Source organism: Calliphora vicina, chromosome 1, assembly GCF_958450345.1.
Source record: "Calliphora vicina chromosome 1, idCalVici1.1, whole genome shotgun sequence".
In the NCBI taxonomy this organism is placed as follows: Eukaryota; Metazoa; Arthropoda; class Insecta; order Diptera; family Calliphoridae; genus Calliphora; species Calliphora vicina.
In genome coordinates, this window is record NC_088780.1 from 172660449 (window position 1) to 172673754 (window position 13306).

Consider the following 13306-nt stretch of genomic DNA (forward strand, 5'->3'; position numbering starts at 1 on the left):
TAAATAATATAGTAAACCAAATTTGCATAATGTTAATACAGTAACTACAACTACATGTGGTGAATATAAATATTAACAATAATATGGTACCAAACGGGCTGAGATTTGATTATTTCCTATTGTTTAAAGTTTGTTTCTTCTTTAAATGAAATCATTTTTGTTTTGCAGACATAATAAATATTATAATTGCTAATTTATCATACGGTCGAATTGATTTGAGATGACATTGTACTTTCTACAAATTTGTATTTTTTTAAACACAAATTTTAATCTTATCTTTACTTAAATTTGAAGAAATTAAATATTCTAAGAAACTTTTGAAGGACATACTGAATTTTCAGAGCAAATGATCAAATTGCATTATATATTTCATTTGTCCAATTCACAACCGGTCTTGTATAGATGAATTGTTATATTATTTTTAAAAATAATTTGAAAAATATATTTGGCTTACAATGATACAACAATACAAGAACATAGATTATGTATTGGGCCATTATATTTTATATAAAATAACATACAAAATATTGAGAATCTCTCAATTACAATTCACTTGATATTCGAAAATAACTAACTAATTTGGTATGTGACATACCACTCCACTGCTCCCACCCATTTTTAAACCCTTTATCAAGCTTTACTTTAACTTTCCTTTATAAGGGAGGGACATTCCTACTAAGCCGATTATGGTTAGCTAAACTTTAAAAAGGTATCGGGAATAATTTCGTTTTAGCTAACCTCCGTAGAATGGTAATAAATTGATTGATACAGAGAGAAATTAATTAAAAATATTTAAACACTTTTACAATTATAGTTATCCAGATATTCGAAATTAAATATTTACTTTGTATTTGGGTGTGCCACGCCCACTATTCCAATCCGGAAAATCTTGCAATTATAGTTCACAGAATATTTAGAAATAACAATTTACTTTGTATGGGAGGTGACTCACCATTTGTTCCGACGATAAGATAAGAAGTGATAAGAAATTGATTCGTATGAAGTTTGAAAACCGTCACAATTATAGTTCTGCACATTCTACTTCCACAAAGTGACCCACAAGTTCAATTGAAATATTACTTTTGTTCTAGATGTCTACTAACACAAATATTTTAAACTCATTTATTTCGAAATGGCAAAAAACTTATACACTATTGTTTTATTAAGGGGACGATATACGGGTACGGTGTGAATTCAACACCCTTGTGAGAAAATTAAACACTTCAAAATACTAGAAATTTTAACTTTGATTTTCCGACTAAATATATACCGAACCACTTTATTACACTTCTACACAATTTTTGGCGTATTTTTTAAATAATTTGCAGTACACTTTTATTTCCGAAACACACTAATTTTGCTCAAATGAAAAAAAAATATTTTTTTATTAATTTTTGACACACAATTTTATTTGTGGTAGAATTTAATTTATAGAACAGAGTTTAAATTTTGGTTATTGGGTCTGTGTGAAACGGTAGCAAAGTATGAGGGAAAGTTAATTTTGATAGATATGAGGTGAATAAAATTTCATTAGCTCATAGGGCTACACAAATTTTTGACAAATGAACCGAAATATTTGACAAACATAAAATAAATAAAATATACAAAACTAAAATATATATTTCTAATTTAATTTGTATTTCATTTTTAAATCTTCAATAAAATAAAAATATAACAATAAAGAGTGAAAAACAAATAATTTGTTCTTAAGTATTTTTGGATTTTCTAGAGAATTGTCAAAATTTATTGGAGTCGAAATATATTTCTTTTGACACAGCAAAATTATGAAATTTTTCGACCATAGGAAAATTGTAATTTACCATAGAACTTTGCTACCGTTTCACACACCCCCATTGAAAATAAAATGAAATTTAAACATTTTTATAGAACTCTGTGTGTCTGGTGCATTTTTGTTACTAACACATGTGTAGAGATAGGTACTGCTGTCAAAGAGTCGGACTTGGTATACTTAGTTTGCCCCCATATGCGTAAACAGTTTTTAAATTTGTCAAAGGTTTATAAAAACAATTTGGAAAGGAAATTTTGTTTTATAAACCTTTGATAAATTTAAAAATTGTATATGCATATGGGAGTTAGAAAATAAAAAAAACAAAATATATTTTTTTAAGTGACTTTAAATTACCAAAGTCTTCTTCTTTGTTTTCTTTAACAACTCTCAAGGCTCCATTAGTCTTTGCGTTCTGTAACGTTTCTGTTCTGTGCCGTTCTGAATGCTTTTATATTGTAGTTAGTTTTTCCGTAAGATCGTATCAGCTGTTTTTAAAATAATAACCAAAAAACCATCTTGGTGATTTTGTTACCATTTTTAGTGTTTTTTGTATTTAGACCTTCAACATATTATTGTGAACATTTTTATAAATACATATGTACATACATATATTTTTTGTTAATGATTTAATTTAAACTAATTTTATTATATTTTATTAAATTTCAATGTTTTTTTGAAAATATTATATTTTTTATTCTTTTGTTAATAATAAATATTTCCCTTTCAAAAATGTTGGCACCACTGCTTTCATATTGTTGGCATTTTTGGGTATATATGATATCAGCTGTTTTAGCTGTCACCTAACGTTGCGGACAAAATTCTGTTTTCAACAGATTTATCCGCAACAGAACAGCAACGTTACAGAAAAACTAACGACATACACAACTTTCCCTATGCTAAAAACAAAACAGCTGATTCGGAACGGAACGTACAAACTAACTAGGCCTTTAGACATTCGGCACAGGTCTTTGCTAGTTGGTTACGATAACACAGTAAACATATCATACAGAGTAGTATTATTTTAGGAAATTTTTTGCTTGAAATGCAATCAAAACCATTGTGAAATATTAGGACATTATGACAATATGACATGATAAGAGACCTTGTGATTTGACCAAATGTATTCTTCTTAACATAATTGCTGTTTGCTTAACATAGACGTGATCACGGTCACTGTTTAAAAGAACAGTGATTTATAAATCACGTTCACCGAGAACGACGTTCTTCAAAAATCACGGGATCGCTCATCTCTAGTATGTACATACATATATATTTATAAATGCAAACAAGGCATACAATAAATGTGAAGAAAATTAAAAAAATAAATAAAATTTGCAGAAAAACGTTATAATATTTTGAAATAAAAACATTACACATCGATTTTTCAGTGTATATACTTACGTACTTATTTCTTTATGACAAACCCATCGAAGTGTTAAAGCAATCAATTGTAATATACACAAGTATACAAATACTACGAGTATAATTGTTTAGTTGGAAAGATCATTAGTGCAGATACTAACAGTACAGAACAACTTTAATCAAATTATATGTATTTGATTAGCATGATGTATAAAATCGAAAATAATAAGTGATCAAATAGTTTCACAATAAACAAAATTCTGTTCAGGATTCAGCCTATACTGAACATAGAGCAAAAACACATAGATATATACATAGTTATTATCCAAAAAGCTAATTTTATAGATAAGATCAATTAATTATTTTTGATTACGAAAATTAGCAGTATACATATTTAAAGCATGAAACATTTTTTTATATTTTTTTCTAAGTCATTAAGTAAGAAAATTTTTAATTATACATACATATGTACATAATATTATAAATTCTTATATAAATTATTACGCTACACTAACACCCGTCTGTCTGTCTGTACCAGGGTTGGCAAAATTGATACCAATTGATTTTTGATACTATGTATTTGATATTCAAAAGTACCGTGGTACTCCCGAGACTCATTTGATACGCATAAATCATATTAGTTGTGTTCGCGTACTTGATAATTTGTAATAATTCATACAAATTATCACTGGAAGTTACGGGATTCCGTTCGTTTACTTTTAGAAACTTGTAACGAGAGAGCAAGAGAGTGTTAAAAGTGACAGTTCGTAGATAGAGAACATGATGGACAAAAAATGTCCAGTAAAAAATATCAACATAAAAATATGTTTAAAACTTATGGTTGCAAATGTAAACAAAAATAAAAAGTTGAATTTACAAGTTTTGTAAAGAAAAGAAGTAAAATAACACAAAAAAAAGTTTTAAATTGATTTATAGTGAATTACAACTTATTTTTACAAATTGTTGTTCGCGTACTTTTTTTTGATTATTTTTCAGACTGAAAGTGATTTATTTTTACTCTCTAAAATAAAGTTACTGGATATTTTTAACTGGAAAGTACGCGAACACACCTATTGATACCGACATTGTAAATAATTTCAGTGAAAACTGCAAAAAATTTTATAAAAAGTTTTGTCAAAATTTAAGAGAACGTTTGGATTTCGATGACGATATTTTGGTCTAGTTTAACAAATTTTCTCCAGAAAATGTTTTGAGTGGAAAAACTAATAGTATTATTCCGTTTTTAATGAAAATGTTTCCAAACGAAAAAAACTCATTTGAGTCAATTAACACTCTACATATAGCATTGGCTGATATAATTGAAATTAAACATTTAGCTAATGAAAATATATGTATGTAATTTTTGGTAAAGGTATCGCGACTAAAAAACGAATTAAATGAATTAGTATTTTAGTAAAATTGTTTTTATGCTAAATTCCCAATTTTATTGATAAATTCACTGAAATTTATTGTTGGGGGATAAGCTAGTTCCTATTCGCATTTCACTGGTTGCTTAGGCCAGATCATCAGGAAACCTTTTCCTAAAAAGCTTTAGAAAAACTAAAGATATTATACAAATAAAACCATAGAGTGATTGAGAATTACAGACACTCAAGCTTTATTTGTAAAAATATCAAAGCTTAAACAAAACACCAACAATAAACAGTGATTTTATCTTTTCTTACATTTCCTTACTACAATTGGTGGTTTCTTGCCGACACAAACTGTAGTGTGTAAGTGAGTAAAGAAAAAACTAAAATAAAACAACTTGCTTTATTGTTTTCGCAAGAAAATCAAAATAAATTTAATAAATTTATCGTTAAAATGTGACATGTGTGAAATGTGAAATGTGTTTTCTGACATTTCTAGAATTATGACTGGAATTTTGTCTATACCTCATTCATCGGATAAGGTCGAAAGAGTATTTTCAATTCAAAACATTATAAAAAAAAGAAAGGAACAAACTTCATTGCAAAACATTGTCTAATCTTATTCAAACAAAAGATTTACTTAAATCTTCAAATACTTGCTGTTTCAATTTATATGTTTGCAACAAATTATTATCCAAAAATATATAAAAATTGTATATTTGTATTTACATTTACAACTACTTATGATCTCAATTTGTTTTATGTTATTTATATAATTTTTGTTTTTATAAAATATGTCTATATGAATTATAAAAGAATATTTCATATAATTATAATTAAACAGAAATGAATTCAATTTTAAGTTATTATTATTTCTATGCTTTAAATGAATTGTTATACGTTTTTCTTGTTGTTTTGTTGTTAATAAATATTAAAAAAAGAAATGGTTTTAGTACCCTGGGGTTCAAAAAAGTACTATCAGTAAAATATTTTGATACCGAAAGAAAAAATCATTTACCATCCCTGGTCTGTACATTTTTCTTAACTGTTTTGTATGCATTCAAAATACAGGTGGAAATTTTGTGGATAAATTAATAAAATTAATAAAACACACGATCATGACTATATAGGTTCGACTCTACTACCAAAGGGTAGTAAAATCCTATACTCAGTTTGTCCATTTTGGTGACCGATTTTTTTTTTATGGGCCCCCAAAGTTTCTGAAAATCAGTTGGGCCTCTAAAAAAGGTGTCATCAGTTTTTGGTTAACAGCTAATTCAGACTTTGTGATACGGCTTAACTTTATATGGCAATAATATAGGTGAGATTCTGCCAAATAAATTTTGTTACAATTTTTTTCCAAAAAATAGCTTTTTCGTGCACTTTTTTTAAAAAATGTAGGAAGAAATTTTTTTTTTACTTTTTTTAGAATAACTTCCAGGGTCTCCTAATTTTTCACTAACAATATTTAGCAAAGTTGTAGCTACGGTAAAGTTTAAAAACTCTTGAGAACATATCAATCCATTCTGAACGTGTCTAGTCACTCTAAATAGCACATAAAGATCACGGAATGGGGATCAGTGAGTGGACACTCAATGTCACACATTTAAAAAAAAATCGCCAAAAAGCCATTTATGATCCGAATGAGCTGAAATTTAAAATGTAGATAGTCCTTGAGAAGGTCTACAAAAATATGATTTTAACTGTAGGTATCTCTTTTAGTTCAAGAGATATTTGGGTTTAATTTTTTTTTAAATTTTGCTCGATCTTTTTTTTGTATTTTATATATGATGGGACTACGAAAGGTCGAAATTTGTTTTCTATATATGACGTATATTTGCGATAAAATTCTAAAGAAAATAAAACCATTCTGATAACAATTATTTCGTCCTTATAAAAAGTTACACGCATACAAACTTGAAGCATCTTTTTATATATTTCAATTTTGTATGCGTGTGTTTTTTAAGTTTTTTCCCAAAAAAGTCCCCATATTTTCTCTTTTATAAAAAACTAATTTTCTTCGGGACTATACACATTTTTTTATGACCTGGAAAAATAACTTAATGCAAAGACGTATAAAGTAAAATTTGACTAACTTAAGCGGACATTGTACCCCCCAGCCCTATCCAAACTTGGCCAATTTTGAAACAAAATTTTAGGTTTGAGTAAAAAATTCTAAAAACGCAAAGTACCGATCCTCAAAAGCTCGTCATATTTGTATACCCCTATATATTGTTTATATACATACAAAACGTTTTTACTATCATACTGTAAATAACGTCAAAGTGGGCTATTTTTAAAAAAAAACTCAGTTTTTCGAACACATTTTCCCCGCTTTAGGAATTTCGATGTTTGAAAACAAAGAATGGCAACATTAGTGATGCCATTGACTTAAGAACATTTAGAACATTTCCAAATTTTATTGTGATGTCTGTAACTGTTCAAATTTTACATTGATTCAGTTTTTATTTTTCTTGATGGAAAATCACCATTTTATAATATTGTTAGTGTTTAAGGTAAATGACGTCCGAAAAATCACAAAATTAATTCATTTCACTAAAATGTCAATCTTCAAGTCATAAGGTTTCCACCGATATCAAAAACTTATATAAAAAGCTTATATTTACTCTTCAGAAGCTCCACAAACCTTGCCCAGTTTCAAAAATTTTGATGTGTTTTCATATCTTGCATCAAGCCGGTCTTGCGTGATCAAGATTGGATAAAGTGATGCGCCCGGATCATACCGATAATGATTTGCCCATTCTTCGTTATTCCAGCACAAGTATACACTCGAACATACATTTTTAACAAAAAATTTTTGTTTTATAGTCAAAAAATAGTAAAAAACTAAAATTTTTAAGCTACAAAATGGTTTTTGACAGCTATTTAGAATGCCTAGATATGTTCGGATTGCATTGATATGTTCACAAGAGTTATTCAGATTTACCGTAGCTACAATTGAAAAATTAGGAGTCCCTGGAAGTTATTATAAAAAAAGTAAAAAAAAATTTTTCTTCCTTTATTTTTTCATTAAAAGTGCACGAAAAAGCTATTTTTTGGAAAAAAAATTTAACAAAATTTATTTGGCGGGCTCTTAGCTATATTATTGCCATATAAAGTTAAGCCGTATCGCAAAGTCTGAATTAACTGTTAACCAAAAACTGATGACACCTTTTTTAGAGGCCCAACTGATTTTCAGAAACTTTGGGGGGCCATAAAAAAAAATCGGTCACCAAAATGGAAAAACTGAGTATAGGGTTTTACTACCCTTTGGTAGTAGAGTCGAACCTATACTGTCATGTTTTGGTTTTCCAAAAGTCTTCATTTTTTTTGAAAAACTAAATTCACTTGAAAAACTAAATTCACATTTCATACGTTTTACAGCCCACATATGCCGAAGTGGGTATTTTTATACCCAATCCACAAAATCGTACTTGTAGCTTAGGAAAGTGGGCCTAATCACTTGGTTATTTGTTTTACTGATAGAGGACATCCAGGCTACTAGACATAAGGAGGGCATTGGGGACTTCCACTCCCCCCGCTTTCTAGAGACATTTATTTCTGTATTATTATAATGATGTGGGGGCACCTCTATATACAGTGGTGGCCACCAATTTAAGACAAATACTTGAATTTTTTTCATCAACTGAATTTTAAGTGCGATAGAGCCAAAATAAAAGGACCTCTAAGGGTATGAAATTTATTATTAATGTTTGTAGTTTTTGAAAAACCTCAGCGAACATCCGCTGTTAATAACATGATATGACCGAAACTAATGGAACTAAAAATAGGAAATTTGGTCCGAATATTTTATAATAATAAAAATATAATGATATAAATGTGAGAAAATATGTTTATTTAAAAAATTTTTTTGGTCAAGTTGTAGAAAAATTTTATGTGTTCGTGGTGAATATGTATGAATTGACACAGTCGAATAAAACACACTTGTGTGTTAAAACAGTCCTCATGCATACATATTTGTGGAAATATTTGAAAAAATAATTGACAATCACGTGGAATTTAACAAACAATTTTTGTCTTAAATTCCTGGCCACCACTGTATACGATCCACCAAATGAAATTTTTTGTATATATTTAGGAGTTACAAAGGCAACTTTTAACAGGTATTCCTAAGCGATTACGAAAAAAAATCAAAATCGCTCCAACCTATTTTGCAGGTCTTTATTGTCTATAGCAGTTGACCTAGAAACATGAAATATGATGATGAGTGAGAATTAAAGGGAGAGAATTTTGCTACATTTTCTTTATTCGAATGGTACTTTTTATATTCTCTTCACCAATGAACATAAAAACATGAAATAAATTAAAACCCTTAATAAAACAATAGTGTATAATTTTGTTTGCCATTTCGAAATAATTGACTTTAAAATGTTTGTGTTAGTAGACATCTGGAACAAAAGTAATATTTCAATAGTAGAATTTCAACAAATTTTGACCACATATAGAATCAGTTTTATATTTAGAGTCGACTTCTACGTCAGAAGTACATAAAGTCCACTCTTAAGTAAAGTCGAGTTCAATTCTCTTAAAGTATACATTATTTTTGTCTATGATTACACAGTGCAACAGTGAAAAAAACACACGATTATGACTATATAGGTTCGACTCTACTACCAAAGGGTAGTAAAACCCTATACTCAGTTTGCCCATTTTGGTGACCGATTTTTTTTTGTGGGGCCCCAAAGTTTCTGAAAATCAGTTCTGCCTATAAAAAAGGTGTCATCAGTTTTTGGTTAACAGCTAATTCAGACTTTGTGATACGGCTTAACTTTATATGGCAATAATATAGCTAAGATTCCGCCAAATAAATTTTGTTACAATTATTTTCAAAAAATAGCTTTTTCGTGCATTTTTGTTGGAAAAATATAGGAAGAAAAAATTTTTTTTTCCCCTTTTTTTTAGAATAACTTCCAGGGTCTCCTAATTTTTCACTAACAATATTTAGCAAAGTTGTAGCTACGGTAAAGTTGAACAACTCTTGAGAACATATTAATGCATTCTGAACGTATCTAGTCACTCTAAATAGCACATAAAGATCACTTTGTACCTTAACAATTTTCGTTTTTACTATTTTTTTGACAATAAAACAAAGATTTGTTTGTTAAAATAGTATGATCAAGTCCACACTTCTATGTTGTGTTGTATTATTTACTCGGCTGAGGTGTTCGGAATGGGGATCAGTGAGTTGACCCTCAATGTCACACATTTAAAAAAAAATCGCCAAAAAGCCATTTATGATCCGAATCAGCTGAAATTTAAAATGTAGATAGTCCTTGAGAAGGTCTACAAAAATATGCTTTTATCTGCAGGTGTCTCTTTTAGTTCAAGAGATATTTATGTTTAATTTTTTTTTAAATTTTGGTCGATCTTTTTTTTGTATTTTATATATGATGGGCCTACGAAAGGTCGAAATTTGTTTTTTATATACGACGTATATTTGCGATAAAATTCTAAAGAAAATAAAATAAACCTGATAAAAATTATTTCGTCTCTATAAAAAGTTACACGCATCCAAAGTTTAAGCATTTTTTTATATATTTCAACTTTGTATGCGTGTGTTTTTTAAGTTTTTTCCCAAAAAAGTCCCCATATTTTTTCTTTTATAAAAAACAAATTTTCTTCGTGGCTATATACATTTTCTTATGATCTGGAAAGAGAACTTAATGCAAAAACATATAAAGTAAAATTTGACTAACTTAAGCGGACATTGTACCCCCCAGCCCTATCCAAACTTGGCCAATTTTGAAACAAAATTTTAGGTTTGAGTAAAAAATTCTAAAAACGCAAAGCACCGATCCTCAAAAGCTCGTCATATTTGTATAGCCCTATATATTGTTTATATACATACAAAGCCTTTTTACTATCATACTGTAAATAACGTCAAAGTGGACTATTTTCTAAAAAAACTCAGTTTTTGGAACACATTTTCCCCATTTTAGGAATTTCGATGTTTGAAAACAAAGAATGGCAACATTAGTGATGACATTGACTTAAGAACATTTAGATCTATATTACTTGCAAAGTTTGTTGTGATGTCTGTAACTGTTCAAATTTTACATTAATTCAAAGTTTTTATTTTTCTTGATGGAAAATCACCATTTTATAATATAGTTAGTTTTTAAGGTAAAATACGTCCGAAAAAACACAAAATTTATGCATTTCACTAAAATGTCAATCTCCAATCATAAGGTTTCCACCGATATCAAAAACTTATATAAAAAGCTTATATTTATTCTTCAGAAGCTCCACAAACCTTGCCCACTTTCAAAAATTTTGATGTTTTTTCATATCTTGCATCAAGCCGGTCTTGCGTGATCAAGATTGGATAAAGTGATGCCCCCAGATCATACCGATAATGATTTGCCCATTCTTCGTTATTCCAGCACAATAGAGAAGTATACACTCGAAAATACATTTTTAACAAAAAAATTTTTTTTTAGAGTCAAAAAATAGTAAAAAACTAAAAACTTAAGCTACAAAGTGATTTTTGACAGCTATTTAGAATGCCTAGATATTTTCGGATTGCATTGATATGTTCACAAGAGTTATTCAGATTTACCGTAGCTACAACTTTGCAAAATATTGTTATTGAAAAATTAGGAGTCCCTGGAAGTTATTCTAAAAAAAGTAAAAAAAAAATTTTTCTTCCTATATTTTTTCAACAAAAGTACACGAAAAAGCTATTTTTTGGAAACAAATTTTAACAAAATTAATTTGGCGGACTCTTAGCTATATTATTGCCATATAAAGTTAAGCCATATCACAAAGTCTGAATTAGCTATTAACCAAAAACTGATGACACCTTTTTTAGAGGCCCCACTGATTTTCAGAAACTTTGGGGCCCATAAAAAAAAAATCCGTCACCAAAATGGACAAACTGAGTATAGGGTTTTACTACCATTTGGTAGTAGAGTCGAACCTATACTGACATGATCTTGTGTTTTTCCAAAAGTCTTCATTTGTTGCATAGTGTTATGGGCCATAGTGTCATTGTAATTCAGATTTTAAAATTTTGTTTAAATAGCTCAAGTAATTTTCATTTTATGTGGTTTTTTGCATCTCCTATAAACTTATGAAAAGTGATGTTGTTTTGCATTTTAGGTGACGAATTATTGATAAATCGTTTAATTGAAAAAATGTTTCTGTGTATAATGGAAATAATAAAAATTTTTATTCGTTATAGATTATTATATTAAATCAACATGTCATCACCAACACTCAGATTGAATGAATCGACGACTGTTGTTGACCGTTTGGTTAATTTTTTTGTGGAACACGAAGACTTGCGAACAAAAAGTTGGTTCTTATCTAACGCTCCAGGCCCGCTTTTTATGATTTTGGGAGCATATTTATACTTTTGCTTATATGCTGGCCCCAGATATATGCGCGATCGCAAACCTTTCGAACTAAAAAATACGTTGTTGGTTTACAATGCAGTACAAGTGGTTTTAAGTTGGGTACTATTTTATGAGGTAAAGTATAAATATGTTAGAATGTGCCTAACCTCTATTATCACGATGTCTAGTTATATGTTAAGTTATTGTTACTGCCTTGTTAAAATAATTTTTGTATGAAAATTGTCAGTACAACATTAGATTAAAACGTAAATAACTATACATTGTGATAACGGGGGTAAGAATATTTAGTTTAATATATGTTTGTTATTATAGGGATATAAAGGCGGATGGGGTGGTCACTATAACTTTAGATGTCAACCAGTTACCTATGCCACAGATACCATTTCTATGAGAGTAAGTTATTCTTTAATTAACATGTAATACATTACAATTTCTTATGTGTGTTATTCGATATAGATGGCTGGTGCAGTTTGGCTTTATTATATTGCAAAGATTACTGAACTCTTGGATACTGTGTTTTTTGTTTTACGTAAAAAAGATCGTCAAATTTCATTTTTGCATTTATATCACCATACATTGATGCCAGTTTGTGCTTTTATCGGAGTTAAATATTTTGCTGGTAAGATAAACGTGAAAACTATTTTCTAATTAATCTATGTATGTATGTATGTATGAATCTGCATTATACCTCCCCTTAATGGGTAGTATTTTGTTTCTTAAGCTAGGAACTCAGTTCAAAATTTCGTGCGAAATGCTGTCAAACTACATATAAAATATTTGGAATGAAATATATGCGAAATAATTTCGCAAAAGTTGTACTCTGTTTTTATTGTGGAAAACATGTGAAACACGAAATAACATACGCAGCACTTCTTTCGCACGAAATTAAAAGCAACAGCGAGCTGTCAAACTGCATATAAAATTTTTCGCATGAAAAAACCATGATTTTTCGCAAATATGAACTAGGCTTTAGTCTCTATAATGAACTGATGGAATGTTGAAAAACCATCGTGCGAGTATAACGATAACCCGTGCCGGAAATCGATTTAATGTTGTGAAATTGTGTAAACAATCGCATTTTTTTTTTTTTTGATTTCTTAAAAAATGTTACCGACTAAAGAACCTTCATAAGCAAATTTATTTTTAAATTATTTTATTTTATGTAAGTCTAATGTATGTACATGCATATTTCAAAATGAAACCGTTACCGAATAATCAAAAATACCGTTAAGTCCAAAAAAATAAGTATATATAATTTAAAATTTTGTTTTGCATTATTGATTTTATAGAAATGTGGAGAACTTTATTAATAATTACAATATCTATATTAAAATGTCAGTTTGAAATTACTATTATCATTAAAAAAAACATTATCGATATAAGTAAAACTAGCGTTATCGTTACAT

At 28.8% G+C, this 13306-nt stretch overlaps 1 protein-coding gene across 1 annotated transcript in view; it reads left to right on the top strand.

Moving 5' to 3' along the window:
- The first annotated feature begins 11725 nt into the window (after positions 1 to 11725).
- The window catches only part of LOC135961326 (very long chain fatty acid elongase AAEL008004), a 32659-nt gene continuing 31078 nt past the window's right edge, over positions 11726 to 13306 (top strand). The window contains exons 1-3 of the mRNA XM_065512825.1: positions 11726 to 12014; positions 12213 to 12293; positions 12357 to 12519. Coding sequence (XP_065368897.1) covers positions 11745 to 12014; positions 12213 to 12293; positions 12357 to 12519 — 514 coding nt within the window. The 5' untranslated portion in view covers positions 11726 to 11744. The remainder of the gene's footprint in view (positions 12015 to 12212; positions 12294 to 12356; positions 12520 to 13306) is intronic.